A 21,538-nucleotide genomic window follows, 5' to 3' on the forward strand; every position below is an offset into this window, starting at 1 on the left:
TTATGTAGATTCATTTTATATATAAACTGATGTGTAAAGTTATAGAATCATAAAACTAACAAGCCTTTCTGAAACTGGGTTCACATACCCACTGCTGCAGGGAGGTAAAATATTTTTACATATATCCTCCACTAGGATACCTGAAAATGACATGTAAACAAATGCAGACTACTTAATGCAATATTGTTAATTAAAGGGGGTGTCCCACTTCTAGCTGTATTGCTGACAGCACTGTACATTGCAGTGTGGCCTGGGTTGGTACTGCAGTCAGTCCTACTGAAGTGAATGGGACTCAACCTGCAGTACCAACCCAGGCCACTGTGCTATGTACAGAGCTGTGTCCTATGGCAAAATAGCTAAAAGTGGAACAAAAACCCTTTAAAAGGATTGCTCAGGAATAGAAAAACATGGCTGCTTCCTTTCAAAACCAGCCCACAGCTTGTACGTTATTGTAGTTCCATTCAATTGAGCTCACCTCCAATACCAGACAACCCACGGACAGGTGTATCGTTGTTTCTCAAAGTAAGCAGCCATGTCTTTGCAACCATGCATAACCACATTTAAACCTTAACTTCTTTGCCAGATATGTACATATTAGGCCATTTCCCAGCAGAGTAGATATGGTTAATAACTGCTGCTTGTAGTACATATATGGCTATACATAGAGGAAAAAAAGACAGTGCCTCATTCCTGGATCTCTGTAAATGCACTGATCTTTACTTGTAAATTAGTTCTGAGTTGCTTGAAACCAGTATGGCTGCAATCATACTTTGCCAATAGTCCACCCCCCTACAGATGTGCACATCCAACACTGCTAATTTAGACGATTTACTTAAGAGTATGCATGCCAGTTGTACGAGATTTGATAAACAGTGCCATTCTTGTACATAGGTTGTGTCTGGTATTGCAGTCCATCTGCAATCAAGGAAGTATGGCAGAGCTGCAATGTGAAGTACAGGCCATACCTGTAGTGCGCACGTGTATGCTGCATACATGGCAGAGCTCTTCCAATTCTATGGCCAAAGGAAAGAAGGGACAACCAGTTATAAATCTAGGCCTTTTATATTAAGAATAAATACCTTCTATCATATTAACAAAACAGGAAAAAAAACAAAAAAAAAAATAGTCGCTATATACACTTTATATGGTGACATCTTCCACCTGTAAGTTACCCTCCAGCGCGGCCTGATAGATTTCAATGGTTTCAGTTAAAGGGAGCGGCTCGACGCTCTCAATGATGGCTATGGTCTCCCCCAGTTCTGTGCACATGATGGTCTGCTGTGGCTGAGCGAGGTTGCTGTGAGTTCTTTTATGGCTCCGTAAGTTAGACAGGGACTTGAACCTTTTGCCGCACTCCGGACACAAGTGTGGTCGTTCTCCTGTGTGCACATGTCTGTGCTCTGTTAGATGCAAGGATTGGACAAAAGACAAACCACAGTCCTGGCAGCGGTAAGGCCTCTCCCCCGTGTGAATTCGGCGGTGCTCCCTTAAATGGGCAGCCTGGCGAAACTTTTTGCCACAGTCCAAGCATGGGAAAGGCCGCTCCCCCGTGTGTATTCTAAGATGGAGCCGTAAACTGAAAGAAGCAGAAAAAGCTTTCCCACAGTAGGTGCACTTATGAGGTCGGACGCCGGAGTGATACTTCTGGTGTCTTGCCGCCCTTCTTTGGCTGGTGAAGCATTTGCCGCATACAAGGCACTTAAAGGGCCGCTGACCAGTATGTAGGAGAAGATGAAGGTTTAAACTAGATTCCGAGTTCAGTACTTTATTACAAGTAGGACATATATGCTGACTTGAGCTTTTGCTCCGGCATCTGTGCCCCGAGAGCAGCGACTCATCTGCGAACACTAGCCCACATTCCTTGCAGTAGATGGGCGCTTTACCCTGGTGCTCAAGATGATGCAACTGCATTAACTTTTTCCGCAAGAATGACTTGTCACAGTCTGGACACTTGTAAGGCAGGACCCCTGTGTGTTTGATCTGGTGCAATGTAAGCTTGGAAGCTCTATTAAACTCTAGGCCACAGACATTACAGGGGAACGGCCTAGAACCCGTGTGCAAGACGCGATGCTGCTGCAAATTGGAATTCTGCGTGAATCTACGGCCGCACACATCACACCTGTATGGCTTTTCTCCGGTGTGGGTGAGATGATGCCGTGTCAGATTAGCGTGGGTTCCAAAGGCCTTGCCACAAGCCGAACACTGAAAGGGGCGTTCGCCGGTGTGAGTGCGCATATGGTTGCGCAAGTGCACTTGTTTCTTAAAGTGTTTCCCGCACACAGTGCACTTGTGCTTCCTCTCCGTTATGTGCACGGCGCGTCGGTGCTGCACCATTTTCAGCCGGGTAAGAAACTCTTTGCTGCACTGAGGGCACTTGAAGTTTTCAGTCTCACGCTCTGGCGCAGTCTTTGGTTCTTCCGTGGAAACGTGGGTAGTGAATCCGTTTTCTTTGGATCCAGGGTTCTCTACAGTCTCGTGTTTACTCTGCAAGTCCACAAGAGACACCTCGGGTGCGGTAGACACTTCTGGTGCAGGAAATATCACTGGAGCCAGCACTGTGGAAATCTGGGAGAAATGGCCCAGAGCTAGAGGGATGTCCTTGCCTAAATTGGAGGGCCTATCTGGTCTAGGGATACGTGTGCCACTTTTACCGGCATGGGTCCTTCGGTGGTATAGGAATTTTGTCATATTACTAAATGTTTTTCCACAGTGACAACGGTGTAAGGGATCAGCCGTGTGGCTTTTCCGATGCAAAACCAAGGTGATCTCCGTGCCGAACCCTACACCGCAGTCCACGCATAGGTATAAAGCCTCACCGCGATGTACTCGCATGTGCTGCTCCAGCGAGGCCTCCTTTTTAAAGACTTTATAGCAATTGGGACACTGCAAAGTACCTTCCACGTGTACACGGCGGTGAGACTGTAACCTGCTGGCGGAAGTGAAGAGGCGGTCACAGTCCGGGCACGGATACTCTTCATTCTGGTGTTCTTTGCGATGCCGCCGTAGTTCCTCAGTAGTCGCACACTCCTTTTTACACTCTTGACACTGGTACACCCTTTGTACTACCCCAAACCTGTCCTTGGTGAGCTCTTCCTTTTCTTCTATCATCCAATCTTTCCGCAATCTCTCCAGAATCCCCGGGGAAGGAGCTGCATTGTCATTGCTTCCGTATAGCGGAGACACTGAACTTTCTTTCTCCGATTCTATGAAGTGCCGACCTTGGTGGTCAAGAAATTCCTCAGGCGTGCGAAATACCTGACTGCACTCTGAGCACTCATATGGGTGCATATCTGGGAGTTGGATCACCTCTGCCTGTAGTGGCACGGTTTCAGAGGATGCAGCGGGGCACGGTCTTGGCACAGATTCTGTAGCATCTTCACCCGTTGCTACCAAAGCTGGCATTTCCACTCCCCAACCATTTAAAGTTCTTTCATCTAAGAGGACGTTTTGCAGGCTGAGCACGGCTTGAATGCCAGATCCGGTCTGAAGAACGACACTTTGTTGAGGTTGGTGTTCCTGCTTTTCATGTTTCTGGCGGTGAGCAAGCCACAGTTCTGGAGAAGTGAAGAGTTCTTTACAGTCAGAGCATTGATAATGTATCTGGCCATTGGCTAATGAGGGTGAAGCAGGAGTCTGGGGAAATTCTCGCATGTGCATCTCTTGATGATGAAGCAGCTCGTCGGGGGATAACAGGACTTGTCCGCACTCCAAGCACTGATACTGGCTTTCTTGTACTAAGCCTTGCAGCTCTCCCAACTGCAGGGACACATCTTGGGACAATGTCGCTTGGATCCCACCTCCAACATGGTTCTGCTGATGAAGCAATACATCTTCCAAAGTGTTGAATAGCAGGCCACATTCTGAACACATGTACTGGTGCTGAAAGACGACTGGAGCCTGGCCGCCCTCCGCCATGACTGCAAGTAGTGCCAACTTCCTTTATGGTTGCTGTAGGGACAAAATGAGACACCAGTGAACAACAGAATAGGATATTATGTCATCGTATCGTCCCCTTGTCCTCAACCAGACTCCAAAGATGGCTACACATATGCAGATGTGTTTTGTACATCTGCATGTATTCTCAGGTAAGTGGATGGATGACTGGCTGCCAGACACCAGTAGTGTCATCAACCTCCAGGGAAAGCAACAAAAAGGACAGGTGTTACTGTATCTTGGTTCCCCCAAGACCAAAATCTAATGTCTGTGACTCTTATGCAAAACCAAGGCAGTTTCCATACGTGTTCATTGTCATGTTGCAAATTTGGTGTGGATTTTGAGGCGGATCCACGGAAAACTTAACCCCTTTAAGGCCGCACATGGGCGGGTCAGTTTCCGCACATGGGAGCCCGCAGCAGCGTCCGTGCGTAGGTAACATCATCTTTCTTTTCTGTACTGCGGATGGTCCGCACGGCTCACCATCCGACATGAACAATACAGATTTTTTTTTTTTTTAACTCCTGCTTTTCCTGCGGCATCCGCGGCCCGACCGCAGTGTCAACGGAAGCTGTCTGTGCGGGAACCACAGAAAAATGGGGCATGCTGCAATATTTAATTCGTGAGCAGAAACCGCAATTGGTGCGCACGAAGAATTGTTTTTCCATAGCATGCTATGCAGGGTTATTGCTGCGGAATCTGGAGGTGAACACCTACTCTGGATTCCGCAGCACAAATCCGCCCCTGTGCATGAGGCCTAATTGAAAGAGTGAATCGTGCTGCGGATCCGCATCAAAATCCGCACCAAACATTGCAAATGATATTGTGGATTTTGGTGCAGATCTGCTGTGTGAACACGCCCTAGGGAAGCTCATCTACATATGAGGGGGAATCACTTTGTAAACGCACTTATTGATGCCGAGTTAAGCCCCATTTACACGGGATGACTGTCGGGTAAACGATGCCCCACACCCGTCCCTGCATCGACTCGCTCCTGTGCTGTTACATAGGAGCAAGTATCGTTGCTTCACAGCGGGGCAGCTGCAGATTTCTCTCCTCTCTCTCCCCTCTCCATTCACTTAAAGGAGATGTCTCGAGGAAGCAGTGATTTTTTTTTTTTTTGCCCAATCCCCCTAATTAAACATACATTACTAAGCCCCCCTGTAAATGACTTTCCTAGCTGGTTTGTACTTACCGTTCCAGCGTTTCAGCAACTTATAAAAGTTTCCCCAAGATGGCCGCCGGCTCTTTCCCCGTCGCTCGCTGCAGCCCGACGTGCGCGCTCCCGAGACGCTGCCAGCTGTGTCTCCATGGCAACCGGACGCCCCGCAGCCGCCGCCGACGACCGGACGCCCCGCAGCCGCCGCCGACGACCAGACGCCCCGCAGCCGCCGACCAGTCACCCACCACCAGGCAGCAGGTAACCGGCGCTAGCCCCCGGCTCCCCAGCGCTAGACCCTCAGCCCAGGTGAAGGCCCCGGAGCCCAGCGCTGGGCTCCGGGGCCTTCACCTGTCAGTGAACATCACCCCCGACCCATCACTTACCCCCCTGGCCCAGCGCTAGTTCCCCCCGGCCTAGCGACAGCCCCCCCCCCGGCCTAGCGACAGCCCCCCCATCGCAGCAGCAGCCCCCCCCGGCCTAGCGGCAGCCCCCCCATCGCAGCGGCAGCCCCCCCCGGCCTAGCGGCAGCCCCCCCTTCGCAGCGGCAGCCCCCCCCCGGCCTAGCGGCAGCAGCCCCCCCCGGCCTAGCGGCAGCCCCCCCATCGCGGCGGCAGCCCCCCCCGGCCTAGCGGCAGCCCCCCCATCGCGGCGACAGCCCCCCCGGCCTAGCGACAGACCCCCCCATCGCAGCGGCAGCCCCCCCCCCCGGCCTAGCGACAGACCCCCCATCGCAGCGACAGCCCCCCCCCGGCCTAGCGACAGACCCCCCATCGCAGCGGCAGCCCCCCCCGGCCTAGCGACAGACCCCCCATCGCAGCGGCAGCCCCCCCCCCGGCGCATCACAGCGACAGCCCCCCCCGGCGCAGCGGCAGCCCCCCCCGGCCCATCACTTACCTGGACGGCAGGACAGCTGGGCGGCTTCTCCGGACGGCAGCTCCAGTTTCTGCACCTTCCTCTAACAGAGGAAGGTACAGAATGGCCGCTCCAGCGCGCTCCCGAGCAGTGACAGCTCATCTGCGCATGCGCAGAAGAGCTGTAGGGGGGAGCACACTGAAGCGGCTCGTGCTGAAAGGAGAAGACCGGACTGCGCATGCGCGTCTAAAAAAGCAAGCTGCCAGCGAATTTAGACGGAACCATGGAGACGAGGACGCCAGCAACGGAGCAGGTAAGTGAATAACTTCTGTATGGCTCATATTTAATGCACGATGTATATTACAAAGTGCATTAATATGGCCATACGGAAGTGTATACCCCCACTTGGTTTCGCGAGACCACCCCTTTAACATAGCGGCTGGTCAGTACTGAACAGCTGCTGTTTACACTGAACGATCAGGAATTTATGCAGCATAAACGATAGCTGATAATCCTGAACGACGATTGTTTAGTGTAAACAGCAGCCCTTCAGTACTGAACGTCCGCTGTTAGAGTTAATGGAGAGGGTGGGGGGTTGGGGTAGCGAGAAAAGAGATCTCCTCCAGCCGCCCCAGTCCCCCACTGGCTGCTCTGTGACTGAGCCAGCGATACTCCTGTGTAATAGCATGGGAGCGAGTATATGCGGGGACGAGTGTCAGGCGTCGTTTGCCCGAAAGTCGGCCTATGTAAATGGGGCTTTACACTGTGTATTATACTCCAGAGCTGCACTCACTATTCTGCTGGCAGTCACTGTATACACTACTTATCCTGTAGCAATCCTGACTTACATCCTGTATTATACTCCAGAGCTGCACTCCATTATTCTGCTGGTGGAGTCACTGTGTACATACATTAATTATCCTGTACTGATCCTGAGTTACATCCTGTATTATACTCCAGAGCTGTACTCACTATTCTGCTGGTGGAGTCACTGTATACATTACTTATCCTGTACTGGATCCGTGTTAAGCCCGGTTTAGACACAACAATTATCGCACATGAGATGGCTTTGAGCGAAAATCGTTGTGTCGAAAAGGGCCTTTATAGGCTGTATTATACTCCAGAGCTGCACTCACGATTCTGCTGGTGAAATCTCTGTACATACATTACGTATCCTGTACTGATCCTGAGTCACATCCTGTATTATACTCCAGAGCTGTGCTCACTGTTCTGCTGGTGGAGTCACTGTTTAGACACATTAAAGGGGTTTTCAGTAATTTTTTTTCTATATAGTTTTGCTCAAAATGATATTAAATTAACATGGTGCTGGAAAGCTGCTTTGGTGCCATGTCATCTAACGGGTGATGCCCCGTAAACCCGTCACTTGGCCTTCTAATGTACAAGCTCCAAGGCCGATTTACAGGACACCACTGAGGACGTCCCTTTCCGGCCTCTTATTGGCTGGGTACACGGGGTGGGGGAGGGCAGAGCATCAGCAGGGAGGTATCTATATCTGCGCCCCCCCCCCCCCCTCCACTGCCACCAATGTTTAAAAACATCCAAAAACCCCTTTAAAACAAGGTATCCTGTGCTGATCCTATATTACACTCCAGAGCAGCGCTCACTATTCTGCTGGTGGAGTCACAGTGATTTACGGCCCTCCAGCAACTGGCTGCTCCCACCAGATGACATGACTCTGTACGCACCAGGCTGGGCCACCATGTCACACTTGGCCTCCACAGAGTCTCCTGTGCCCCGGACTAGGACTCTCCTGACTGAACCCTCACAGGGGGCAGCTTGGTACTTCCATTATGACACATTGCTAGGAGGCCAGAGAGCTGCCTGTACAACGAACAGAGGGGTGCAACCAATCAGATTGCAGCTCTCATCTATCAGCGGCCCTCGGGTAAATAAAAGCTGTACTCTGATTGGTTGCTATGGGCGAGCGCCCCTCTCTCCCCCGCTGTGTAGAGGTCCCTGTGACAGTCATGTCCTAAATACTGCGGGCGGCGGTTCTCTAACCTCTCAGCCGCCCGGAGTGACTCCGAATAACCTCCCTACCCCTTCCCGCCATGCCTCCGCCCTTCCGCTAGCCCGGCACTTACCCACTGCGTCCCGACGTCCCCTCCTCCTCAGTAGCCGTCTCTCCGGGAACCTTCCAGCATCGCCTCCGCTCATTGGCTACAACTCGTCGTCCTATAGGGATGCGGCGCAATAACAGCGGCAATAGGGGTCTTGCAGAATGACGTGACCAGCGGTCAGGACGAGGCTGAACAATCCCACAGTGCTTTGCGGTGAGTTGTTTTTTTTTAAGGCGAGCCGCTGACTTTACAGAACGGATCAGTTTTGAGGTAATCAGGTGGGACGCTGTAAAGTGAGACCTCCTGTCGTAAGTGGCACAGAAGCTTGTCAGTGTTAGAAGCTCCTGACGCCACTTTATTCTGGTTTCATCATAAGGGCTCGTTGTGCTGCTGTATAGGGAATATATCAGAGAGGGAGATTATTAAAAGCAGATAGAGACCTGGTGGCCCCAGAACATTTATATGGACGCCCCAGCGCCGTGTAAGCAGAGGTGGGATGCACATTTTTAAAGGACCACTCCAGCAAAAACACATTTTTCCATGCCTGTCACACTCTGGAGGTCTCCTCTGTGTATTGCGGATACTTCCATGCAGTGCGGTCCCCTGTCTGATTTCTGTTTCACATCTATCCCATGATGCATTTAGCCCAGCATTAGTAAGGGCCCCTGTCCACGGGCAATTTTTCACTGCATTCCCCGTGGCGATAATCCGGCTGCCGGAAACACAGTGAATGTGGAAAAGCGCAGCCCCCTGTCCACGAGCGGAGGATCATAATGATTCTCTGCTCGCATCCAGCTAATCGCAGCATGCTGCGAATCTCCGCGGTGAGCCTGTCTGTCAGATCCATCAGCTGGCTCCTGCTACCCGGGGGCGACTCCCATGGCGGAGATTCGCCACGGGATATGGCAACACCCGTGGACAGGCAGCGGTAAGGTTATACCATTCTACTTGCAGGGGGAACAGTTTAATTATCATTACCTTCCATATTAATCTGAATACGTTACAAACCTTCAGTCAGGAGGATGACCTGTGATCTCCTTTATTATAACTGTGTGATCATCATCAGTAACTGTGACAGGAGATTCAGTGCCCTCCCTCTAAGCAAGTGATGGGCAACCTTTTTGGCTTGGTGTGTCAAAATTCGACGAAAAACCGAGCATAATTCGGGTGGTGTGTCACTTTGAGAAAAAAACCCAAAGGCCGCCTGCAGACGAGCGGAAATCCCGCCGCGGGATTTCCCGCGAGATTTCCGCCGCTGAAAGTCTGCATAGGAGTGCATTACAATACGCACTCCTATGCAGACGGCCGCGGTTTGGCCGTGCGAAATCTCGCGCGGCAAACAAACCGCGGCATGTTCTAATTTTGTGCGGAGCACGCACTCACCTGGCCGCCGGCTCCGGTCTGCGCATGCGCCGGCTGCGCGGCAGCCGGCACATCAAAGAGCCGGGGCCGCCAGGCGCGGGTGAGTACGCGCTCGCCCCTGCAGGCTCTGGGGTCGGATCGCGCGGCGAGATTTCTCGCTGCCGGATCCGACCCGCTCGTCTGCAGGCGGCCTATATTTGTGATATTTATAGTTTAAATAACAAAAATGTATACTTGTAACATAACTGTATTGAATAAACCAAAAACTAAGTATTTTAACTTACCTGCTTAGTGACTTCTTTGTTCATCCGTCAGTCGGTTTCTTTTGTTTCTCTTGATATTATTTAACTTGTGTGGGGTGCCGTGAACTGAGATAAGTGAGGGGAGGGGGAATTCTTTAACTAACCTGCCTATTAGTGACTTTTTTGTTGCTGAATTTCATTGGCTAAATCCTCAATTGAAGGTTGGTATTTTGTACACTTTAAGGCCGCCTGCAGACGAGCGGGTCGGATCCGGCAGCGAGAATTCTCGCCGCGCGATCCGACCCGAGCGCCTGCAGGGACGAGCGCGTACTCACCCGCGCCTGACGGCCCCGGCTCTTTCATGTGCCGGCTGCCGCGCAGCCGGCGCATGCGCAGACCGGAGCCGGCGGCCGGGTGAGTGCGTGCCCCGCAGAAAATTAGGACATGCCGCGGTTTGTTTGCCGAGCGAGATTTCGCACGGCCAAACCGCGGCCGTCTGCATAGGAGTGCGTATTTTAATGCACTCCTATGCAAACTTTCAGCGGCGGAAATCCCGCGGCGGGATTTCCACTCGTGTGCAGGCGGCCTAAGGCTGCATTCACACGAACGTATATCGGCTCAGTTTTCACGCCGATCCGATATACGCCGTCCTCATCTGCAGGGGGGGGGGATGGAAGAGCCAGGAGCAAGAACTGAGCTCCCGCCCCCTCTCTGCTTTCTCTCCGCCCCTCTGCACTATTTGCAATGAAAGGAGGTGGAACAGGGGCGGGGCTAAGTTTCACGAATTAGCCCCACCCCGTCCTGCCTCTCCCCATTGCAAATAGTGCAGAGGGGTGGAGAGGAGGCAGAGAGGAGGCGGGAGCTCAGTTCCTGCTCCTGGCTCTTCCATCCTCCCCCCCCCCCCTGCAGATGAGGACGGCGTATATTGGCTCGGTGTGAAAACCGAGCCGATATATGTTCGTGGGAATGCAGCCTAAGCCCAAGCAAGCACTACTAACTTCATCTGTCAGTCTGTTTCTTTTGCGTATAAGAGTATAGGAAACAAAAACATTGCCGTTCTAGACCTTTATGATTGGAACTTATCAGACTTTCCATCTAAGAAACCACCTATACAGTTATACTTCTACTTTCGTCGCCTTCGACTTTCGCCAGTTTCCAGTTTCGCCGATTCTTCAGTATAGAATCTTGCCTCTTCTTTTGTTGCTTGCTTCTAGTTTTGCCGTCGGCCCACATGACCTCGCTTCTGACGTCACAGCCATTCATGGATTGCTCCAATCATAGCCATTCATGGTGTGTTTTTTGGAATGTATAGAACAAATTAAATGGATTTACGTTGATTCCTATGGAAATAATTACCTCTAGTTTCATTGGTTTCAAGTTTAGCTGATTGCTTTCGGATGGATTACCAGTGAAACTAGAGATTTGACTGCATATCAGACGTCGCTGATTTGTTGCAGATTTTGTCATGGATTTTGGGTAGATTTGCAGTAGATTTCATCCCTTCCACACTTTCACGCAATTATCTTTATCTGCTGATAAAAGCCTACCCGGGTTATCAAAGATCATAATTCTGCCGCACTGCATGTAAATAAGGCTCTGCCCCTCTTGCCTCTTTAGATGAGGATGACATAGCGGGTGTCATCCACACAGCTCTCCCATGTCTCGTGTGAGCGCCGCGAGGTTGTCAACTGGCGCATGTGCATATGATCTGCCCACAAAAAGAAAGATGTGCACCGGTTGATGACCTCACGGTACTCGTGTGAGACTTGGGAGCGCTATGTCGATGACGCCTACTGCGTAATCCACATCTAGAGGCAGGAGGGGTGGGCTGAGGGGCAGAACAAAATGGTAGCAAAGATGGTCCAGCATGCCCACCCGACCTCTCTACTTCATTAGCATGCAAAATTATAAACTTTGATAACTCACTTATGCTTTAATCCACAGACATACAAAAATAATTGTGTGGAAAAGTGGACTCTCGTTATTATAGAGCTGGTCGTAGTTTATATAGCTTAAAGCATGGTTCCCTTTAAAGTGTAGCTAAACTTTTCAGATAACTTCTGCATTTCATAGCCTGTATGCATCTCATCAGTCTTGTAATGTACACTCTTTGTAAAAAAATAAAAATAAAAAAAAATCCCACCCCTGTAAAAAGTTGTCGTTTTGCTGCAAAACTCGGCATGCAGTTCCATCTCAGGCAGATATAGAAATGATTAGAGTTGTGGTGTGATTAGATGAACGGTCTTGCCACCTGAGGCCCTAAAAGTGGTTCCCCCTTGGCCTATAAAAAGGCTCTCGGAGGCTCCTTGTGTGTAGTGACCTCTTCTTCCGCTTGTGTATGGAGCTTGTTGACCACTAGATGCCTCTACGGCACAGAGAAGAGATTTCGCCCCATTACCAGAATTTGAGAGGGGGGGCATTATTAGGATGTGAGAAGCTGAATGGTCATATCGACGAATTGCCTGCCAGCTGGGCTGTTCTGACCAGACTGTTAGGAGGTGTTGGGACTACTGAATGCATGAGAAGCACACACAAGGTGACCAGGCTCAGGGCATTTTTAATAGACCACTAGTAGAGAGGATCCTATGATCGTCCGACAAGCACAAGCAGATCCAACTCCTCCAACTTCATTTAAAATTCTTTTGTTTTACCACTAAAAATCAAGAGTGAAGTACAGACCACCTGCAATCCACTGCTTGTCCTTAGACATTCAGCTTCTCTAGCAACTAGAATGTTTGTTAACTGTGAGGGAGGCTCTGTCTTCACAGGGTCAGCTTCCCTGCACTAACACTGCTCTCAGACCTGCAGTCAGTGTGTACACAAGATCTGCCTCTCCTGATTTACCTAACCTGCCATGTGCGCTTATTTAAGTTAGAAATCCACAGCAACCATGCAGATTTCTGACGTGGATTTTCATTGAAATGCACATCCAAAAAACCCAATGCAATTATAGCCTGTGTGAATATAGCTTTCCATGGGACGATGATCGAGCATTGATTTGCTCAGTTTTTGGCCCATTTGAATTTGCTGGCAATCAGAGAACGCTTGTTCATTGGCTGACTGGATCTTTCACCAGAATTAAATCCTTCAGGATCCAAAAAAGCTGCAAAAATATCACAGAATCCCTTTTTTATTGGGATATATATCCCTTTTTTTTCTTTTTTGCTGCTTTTTCTTTAAAAGAAAACTCCCTTAATAGTCTCCATTTCTTTTGACCCTCTCCTGTTTTGTATTGTGATCAAAATTGAGAAATATATAAAGAATTCATCTCTCTCTCCCTCTATATATACCGGTATGACTGCAAGGGTATAATCAGATGGGCATATATCCCGTCATTGTGTTGTTGGTGTGTTGCATTGTCAGCACACAGACCCATTATAATAGCCAATAAGGCTATTCAGCCTTTTCATGCGGACGTGCCAAGTGAATAAAACTGCGTCGTGTCCTATTCATGTCCAAGTCATGGATGAGAGGAGGACATGTTATGCCTGCCGCCCCTTCCGTTCGGACAGCATATCGATAAATGCTTGTGTGCTGTCCGATGTGAGTCGCATCCGAGCATCAGGAGCGTAACTCGCATACACTTGTTTAAATGCGCCATAAGCATGGAAAAAGATTGTGAGGCTGGTCACACGTGACAAAACCATACCCTCAGTGGCAGCACAATTTTGCCAGTATGTAGCAGAGCCATTGGCTGCCATGAGTAGGTGTGGTCTTATTTTGTGCAGCCAGCTGGTAATGCGCTACAGCTGGTATATAGTTGTGTAGTGGCCCGAAGTAAATATATCTGGCCCCTCCATAATTGTCTATAACTGCTGTAAATGTCATGTCTTTAGTGTGGATGCTCTGTGCAAATTGTCTTGTCACTAGTTATGTGGATTGCATAGCTGCAGCATGTAAGAGTTTAATGTCTGTGAATGTCTGGAAAATGTAACAATTTGTGATGTCACGTGAGCATGATTGACATGTGTTTGCAAGGCGCAAATGTGGTCTTCCGATCTGCTTCACCAGTCTGAGAAGGTCAGAGAGTGAGTGCCAGCCACATGGGAGTACCTTCAACCCTCATGTGGTGAAGAATGGAAGCAGAGGAGCAGTACCCTGGAAGTCTATGCCCAGGACCTTTATCCTAAAGAGAGAGAAAGTGAATGTGGAGAAGAGAAGGAGAGTGAGTTTGCCGTGCAGTGTCTAGAAGCTTCCCACGAGTGAATGTTCAGTGGAGTGTTCTTGTCCTCCTCCAGAGGGTGTGTGTCCAGGAGCAGAGTCATACAGATAACTAGACTGTAGGCCCGGTGTCATCTTGTGTTTCCTTCCTGATCTCCGTCCTTGTCTTTCTTGCACTGGTGTGTAAAATTACCCACAGAGAGTTGCGAGCCTTTATCAAGCTATCTATCCTTATGTTCCAGTTGTTGACCGTTCCCAGCAACTGAGTTTATCAAGTTAACCATGTGTGGACTTTCTTATTTCCTGTCAGACATCCCGCGGAGTAAGAAACGATGGCGTCACCCGTGACAGAATTCTTCAAGTCCTCTACACCATTTATTCAGGTAACTGCTGTCCCAGCGTTGCCTTGAGAGGCCCGTCAGTGCCATGGCCAAGGGTCACACGGGTCCCTCAGGGGAGGAGTTGGTAGTGCCACCATAACAACCCTAACAGCTACCCCGCCATGTCCCTGTGTCAGGACCTCATCGCTGCATCAAATACCATCGGAGAGGCTGGGGATTGGGTGTTTTTGCAGCACACTGAGCCTATTCCAGGATAAGTTTTATCTTTGTTCATGTTTTCCAAGAGGCTTCTTTTACTTTGTTCCCCTTCAGCGCTAACGTTTTGGTTGAGAGAAACATTGTCCACCTCTCTGATGCAATGGAAACCAGTCAAGCTAAGAGCTGTTACTGCTGCATCTACGCAGTTCCTTGAGGAAGAAGGCGAAACCACAACTTGCGCTCCTGTGGTCTCTCCCAACTAAAGTTTTTTTCGTTATTATCATCCTTCAGATTTCTGAGCAAACTTTGGTCCTGGGATCCTCTGCACCATACCCAAGCAAATTCTGTTCCTCTTGGCCTTCCCACATGAATATCTAAGGTGTGTGGTACACTGGTATCTGGAAATGCAAGATATAACAGAAGTTCTTAAGAACGCAACCCCTTTTTTTTTTTTTTCATTTTCGTTTTTTCCCTTGTGACTTTTAAAAAATCTCTCTTCATACAGCGCGGGCGCCGGCTGTTTATTACAGCTGACACCCGCGGCAATAGCTGCAATCAGCCGCGTGGCTGATCGGCACTATTAACCCTTTAAATGCCGCTGGCATTTAAATTTCGGGAGTCCCTTGCGCCCCGCCCCGCGCGAGGGAGCCGTGTGGGTATTGTGGCAGGCCCCAGGGCTGTCTTAGCAGTCTGCCTATCATGCCATCCCCGTGGGTTTGCTTGATAGACTGTCTGCCCGGTCACAGTATGATGTAATGTTATAACATCATCTGCAGGAGTGATCAAGGCATCGCTAGTTGTGGTCCCCTCTGCGGACTAAAAAGAAAAGTAAAAACAAGATCAATAAAGTTTTACTAATTTATAAAAAAAAATAAAAAATTGTAAACGTTCAATCGTCCCCCTTTTGCCATATTTATAATAAAAGAATCTTAATCCTAAAACAAAATTACATATTTGGTATTGCCGCGTCCGTAAAAGTCCAATCTATGAAAATAATGCATTATTTACCCCACACAGTGAACACTGAAAAAATAAAGAACTCCAGAAATGCACTTTTTTGGTCACCCAAAAAATGCAATAAAAAGCGATCAAAAAGTCATATATATTCCAAAATGGCAGTAACGCAAACTACAGGACGTCCCGCAAAAAATGAACCCCCTTACAACTATGTCGATGGAAAAATAAAAGTTATTGCGCATAGAAGATGGCGGCAGAAAATAATTCTAAAAAATTAAATGTCTTTGAAAAAAAATGTAAGTAGTACAGCAAAAAAAAAAAAAAACAAAAAAAAACTATATTAGTTTGGTATCGTAGCAATTGTACTGACCCATAGAATAAAGTTATAATATTTTTGTTGCAGTTTGTGTGCCGTAGAAACAAGACGCACCGAAAGATGGCAGAATGTTTTTTGTTTTTTTTTCATTTTACTCCACTTAAAATTTTTTAAAATGTTTTCAGTACATTATATGGTACATTAAATAGCATCATTAAAAAATAGAACTCGTCCCGCCCCCCCAAAAAAGGCAGCATCATTAAGGGGTTAATATACAATGTTCCCAAAAACTTTTAAAAAACTCCAAGTGCGATGAACTGAGAAAGAAAAAATTTCTGCCATCTTTGGGTGGGGGTGGGGTGTCATGTTTCTGTGGTGTACACACTGCAGCAAAAATGACATGATAACTTTATTCCATGGGTCAGTACGATTACTACGATACCGAATTTATTTATTTTTTGCTGTACTACTTTTAAAATATAAATTATTATTTTTTTTTTGGGGGGGGGGGGGGGGGGGATGTAAATGATTACTTTCATCTCATGACAGCCATAACGGTTTTATTTCTCCATTGACACAGTATAGCGAGGACTCATTTTTTACATGACATCCTGTAATTTCTATTGGTTCTATTTTGCAGAACATACGACGTTTTGATCACTTTTTATTACATTATTTCTTGAAGATGGGGTGACCAAAAAAAGCACAATTCTGGCATTGTTTACATTTTTGTCTGACCATATGGTATAGATAATGAGTTACTTTGATAGATCGGGCGCAGTGATACCACAGGTTTTGGGGATTTTTTTATTTAGATTTTTTTTTTATAAATACGGCAAAATGTGTTTTTTTTTTTTTTAATTTTTATTGCCTTTTTATTTATTTATTTATTTTTTAATAATCACAACTTTTTAAAACTGATTTTTAGTCTCCAATGGGTATAAGAACTTAGTATACAATTGTATTACATCATACCACGATTTGACAGGTAATCCATCAGGCCACGCCTGCTTTCAAAAGGCACCTGGCTACCATGGCAACTGAACGGCACTCTGCGATCTCATGACAGGGGCCGATCAGGACCCTGAACTCTGATCGGGGCATTTAAATGCCACTGTCAGAATTGACAACAGCATTTAAATGGTTAACAGCTGTGATTAGTGATGGAGTGGTGCTGATCGGAGCTGTTGTGGGCGGGTGTTGTCTGTAAGAAACAGCCAGCACCCATCATTGTATTGGGGTGGTTTCAACCCTGATTCACCTCCATACAAACCCTTAACCCACAGGACGTAAATGTACACCCTGGAGTGTTAAAGGGCACTCCAGCAAAAACACATTTTTCCATCCTCCCCCCCCCCCCCCACCTGATTGCCTGTCACACTCTGGAGGTGTCCTATGTATATTTCAGTAACTATCATTCAGTGCAGCCTCTTGTCTGATGCTGATCAGGCACCATCTTGATTCAGAGATTCCTGCTTTCACTATTCTGTGCTATCAATCCCATGATGCATCAGCAGTTATTTACATGACTAGCTAGTGGTTATGGAGGACGTCTGATTGACTGTGGAAGAGGCTGCCTACAAAGCCGTCATATCTGTAGGATCTGTGCACACCACCTACAGTTGCCCGAAGTAGTCGTGTGGATGTATGTGACTGACTGTTGTGGATGAGTCTTGTGTGTGTGTCCCTTTAACTGCGTTAGAGATGTGGTTGAAAGACTTGGGTAGTTGAGGGGTGGAGTTTATTGAGAGACAGTTGAGAAATTGTAGTCGGAGGTGGTGGACGTTCCTGCGCTGAGCTAGGTGTAGAGTAATGGGTCTCCTGCTACTACAAAACGAAGGGAAGCAACTTAAAAGCCTGAGAACCAAATAGAAAACTTGAGTGAATGCTGTTAATGAGTCTGGAGTGCATACTCCACAGACGGTCTATAAGATAACGGAGACTGAAGACGGCTATAGGGAAGAGTGTCTCCTAGTAAGTCTGTATTATTGAAGGTGCGGATGACATGTGAATATCTGTAAAGAAGATTGTTATTTCAGTGCAATTTACTACTTGGAGAATCCAAGCTGAAAGTTGTGAGTAAAGTACAACCGTGCCTCTCCGGTTGAGTTCCTGGAAAACTTATTATTTGACTGTGGACTCTTTATTTCGCGCAGTGTCAATAACAGCCTAAAAGAGGTGCTGGCGTCACGTGACATTCATATTTTTAAGACTACGTTTATGTTCTGCAAGCGACTAGGCTAAGATGGCGCCACTGATAGGAGAGATCGCAAAGCCACCCGTGACATTCCATCTTGTTTCCCCGTGGTCAGCCCCGTTGCAGCGGGAATCCTGCTCGGGTCGCCGCACATCCTTCATGAAGACTTGAAGATGCGGAAAGTTTTCCCCAGGTGGGTACCACAAATCCATCAATACAATGTTTCGCTTATCAGGTAGTCTTATTCAGGGGGTCTTCATGACAACAACTTTATGTGGTTCTTCATTCTCCCTGCTCACCTGACCTCGCACGTAGTGATTTTTGGTGTTTTCCAGCAATGAAGGATTCATTTTTTGATCGTTTGCACTTGCACCAGCGTTTTGTTGTTGTTGTTTGTTTCAATGGACTAAGCGGACCCCTAAAGAAGTGTTTGCAACAACCAAGCAATCCTGACGTCGACATGAAAAATGTGGATTCAAGAGGGAGGTTTTGTTGAGAAGTGTTTCAGCTTTCTTGGGTTAGTAGTAGAGATGAGCGAACGTACTCGGTAAGGCCGATTTCGCAAACGAGCACCGCGATTTTCGAGTACTTCACTACTTGGGTGAAAAGATTCAGGGGTCGCCGGGGGGCGTGGCGTGGAGTGGTGGAGCGGGGGGTAGCAGCGCGGAACAGGGGGGAGCTCTCACTCTCTCCCTCCCCCCCCCACTCCCCTCTGCAACCCACAGCGCCCCCGAATCTTTTCACCCGAGTAGTGAAGTACTCGAAAATCGCGGTGCTCGATTGCGAAATCGGCCTTACCGAGTACATTCGCTCATCTCTAGTTAGTAGGTTTTTAGGAAAATTTAGACTCCAAATTTGAGTGCACCTCGTACTACAATTACCGTATATCCTCGAGTATAAGCCGAGTTGTTCAGCAGATTATTTTTGTGCTGAAAAAGCCCCCCTTGGCTTATAATCGAGTGAGGTAAAAAGACAACAAAAAAACCCGCAATACTCACCTCCCAGCCTGCGTCTGTGTCCCTGGTGGTGCGGCAAGCTGCTTAAGACGTCTCCCCGCTGTCCTCTCCCTGCTTTGCTTTGAATTCCCCTGCCATCAGCGCTGTGTAAGTAAGCGCTGTGATTGGATCGAGCGCCAGCCAATCACAGCCATTCAGTGATGTCATTCATTGAATGGCTGTGAATGATTGAGCGCCGGCTATGATTGGCTGGCGCTCAATCCAATCACAGAGCTTACTTACACAGCGCTGATGGCGGTGGAATTCAAAGCCGAGCAGGAAGATGACAGCGAGAAGAAGTCTCAAGCAGCTTGTCGCTCATCCGGGAAGATCATCGCGCCGGGAACACAGATGTCGGCTGGGAGGTGAGTATTGCGTTTTTTTTCCTTTACCCAGTATATACCTGAGTATAGCTCGGCTTATACTCAAGTCAATATGTTTTACCATTTTTTTTGTGGTAAACCTTATTGACCCGGCTTATACTCGGGTCGGCTATTACTCGAGTATATACGGTATACTGTATAATTGATTAGTCTGTTATTACTAATACACTTTCCTACTGTTAATTAAATATTCTTACTATTATTTTGCATTATAACTATGACTCTATATTACTATTCATTTAGTGTATTGCTATTATCCTATTTTATTACCTTTATATCGCATTATTACTATTATTCTAGATTCTTCCTTTTTTATTATAGTATTACTATTATCCTATAATACCTTTACCATTGTTTCTTTATTATTACTATTATTCTTCTATATGATTACTATTGGTTAAATGCAGAACAAGCAGAAATTGAAAAGTAATCTTTTAACTGAAAAAAATATACATTTTTGTCACTGACCTCTGCATTGTATTCAATCAATTTGTCAGCCAGGACTGGAGTGAATGTTCCACCACCTGTAGGGAATTTTCTGCAATCCTGCTGTCAATATGAATTAATAATTTGCTTGGTACTGACCTCAGTGATGTATCGTTGGAATTGTAGAAAGGGCAGATGTCTACTGCAGAACCAAGTACACTATTACATAATAGATTATTTACAGACAATATGAACATAAGCAGCAGCACAGACTTCTCTTGACACAGTATATGATGTATATACTGCACTGCATCATTTAAAGGGAATAATATACTAATAGCAATTCAATCAATCAGGTAAGTGGACCGTACCTGGAAGAACTTACGATCTGTTAACAGGTGCTACAGTTTGCACTTTCTTGGACTATAGGTAATCGTTTCCTGCGATGTCCGCACGGATTCCTTCCATTGAAGTCAATGGAAGCCGTCCGATCCGCGGCACTTCCACAATTGACACTGCAGACAGGCCATGGATTCCGCGAGAAAAGCAGGAGTTTAACCCTTTCCAATCCACTGTCTGACGTCTGAAGACATTCTGATTGAAGGCTGTACAGCTACGATGTCGGAAGACGTCCGGCAGGGTATTCTTACTGTATATTACGGGCCCCTCTGTTGTCGGGGTCTGTCCAGCATGTCCCATACCGCAGTACTGGCTCTAGCCAGCAGATGGCGCCATTGTATAATGGCAGAAAGAGAAAGCCCCCTAGGAAACCCTGAATCCAAAATTGGATTGCAAAGGGTTAAAATAAAACCTTTACCGTCAGTGAGCTGTGCGGACCATACTAGTTCAGATGAAGATTGAAGAAAGCAAGTACGCGAGGACGCCGCTGCTGCCAGGGCCAAATTCTGCTGCCGGATTCCGCATGCGGAATCTGGCTTTATTGTGTGCATGCGGCCTATATAATTCTCCTTTTTATTTTTTTTTTAAACTGTTGAGACACGTCAAATACCGGTAAATTGAGGGTATGTCCACATGGGACGTACATCTGACACAAATTTTGGTAAGGATTTGCCTTGGATTCTACACTTAGGGGCAAATTTATTAAGACTGGTATTTCATACTCCTGTCTTAGGGCGGACACCCACTGGCAGTTTTTCTCCACTGCGCTGCGAGAGCAAGTGAAAACTCTTGCAGTGTGAGAAAAAAAATATCGCCAGTCTTTTCAATGGGGCCAACGGCAGCAGTGTTAGCCCCATTGAAAAGATAGGGAGAATACCGCGGACTTCTGCCACAGGGGATGAAGGAATCCTCTGCCACAGATGTCACAGCAGCAGAAGTGCAGCATGCTATCCCATTGCTTTCAATAGGATCGGTGCTGCTGCCGGTCCCATTGAAAGCAGTGGTTTTTGGCAAACCCTGCAGTATGATTTTCGGGGAAGGGCTTGAAGTATAAGCCCTTCCCTGAAAATCATCAATAAGTGGTAAAAAAAAATTACTCACCTCTCCGCTGCTCAGACGCATCCTCCGGCTGACTCCCCGACACTGCTGTCCAGCACTTTCAGCAGGCGGGGGTATTTAAAAATCCCCGCTTCCTGAAAGGGCTCTGCTGATTGGCTGAGCGCTCAGCCAATAACAGCTAGTGCTTAGCTATTGGCTGAGCGCTCAGCCAATTACAGATAGTGCTTAGCTATTCATTCATGAATAGCTAAGATAGTGCTATTCATAAATGAATAGCTAAGCACTAGCTGTTATTGGCAACAAATCACAGTGGTATGAGATATCCATATAGTCGAAGCTAAGGCCGTCACAGATATAGAATTTAAAAATTGAAATTTTATTAGGAATTATTTTAAAAATCAAGGCCAACCAAAGAAAAACAATGACATAAAACGTATAGTGACAGGACAGACAAACAACTAAAAAGAGGAATCT

General features: G+C 47.5%; 1 protein-coding gene and 1 long non-coding RNA gene across 5 annotated transcripts in view; one reads left to right on the forward strand and one right to left on the reverse strand.

Annotated features, from left to right (window-relative positions):
• On the reverse strand, positions 1-8,203 carry LOC136632337 (zinc finger protein 574-like). Of its 3 annotated transcripts, none has more exons than XM_066607141.1 (2): positions 8,053-8,203; positions 1-3,948 (listed from the first exon to the last, which is right to left on the reverse strand). In XM_066607141.1, the coding sequence occupies exon 2, from the start codon at positions 3,913-3,915 to the stop codon at positions 1,141-1,143; it is 2,775 nt and encodes a 924-aa protein (XP_066463238.1). In that variant the 5' UTR covers positions 3,916-3,948; positions 8,053-8,203; the 3' UTR covers positions 1-1,140. The 3 variants fall into 3 exon arrangements, with proteins under 3 accessions (XP_066463238.1, XP_066463240.1, XP_066463239.1); XM_066607143.1 differs by lacking the exon at positions 8,053-8,203 and adding an exon at positions 7,970-8,047; XM_066607142.1 differs by lacking the exon at positions 8,053-8,203 and adding an exon at positions 7,654-8,042.
• Positions 7,980-21,538, forward strand: part of LOC136632338 (uncharacterized) — a 26,889-nt gene continuing 13,330 nt past the window's right edge. Inside the window, exons 1-4 of one of the 2 annotated variants that reach the window (XR_010793152.1) lie at positions 7,980-8,241; positions 14,104-14,176; positions 14,624-14,711; positions 17,762-17,995. This is a non-coding gene — a long non-coding RNA (uncharacterized lncRNA). The remainder of the gene's footprint in view (positions 8,242-14,103; positions 14,177-14,623; positions 14,712-17,761; positions 17,996-21,538) is intronic. The other variant, XR_010793153.1, reaches the window with a different exon arrangement.

The sequence above is a fragment of the Eleutherodactylus coqui genome, chromosome 6, assembly GCF_035609145.1.
Source record: "Eleutherodactylus coqui strain aEleCoq1 chromosome 6, aEleCoq1.hap1, whole genome shotgun sequence".
Taxonomy (NCBI): domain Eukaryota; kingdom Metazoa; phylum Chordata; class Amphibia; order Anura; family Eleutherodactylidae; genus Eleutherodactylus; species Eleutherodactylus coqui.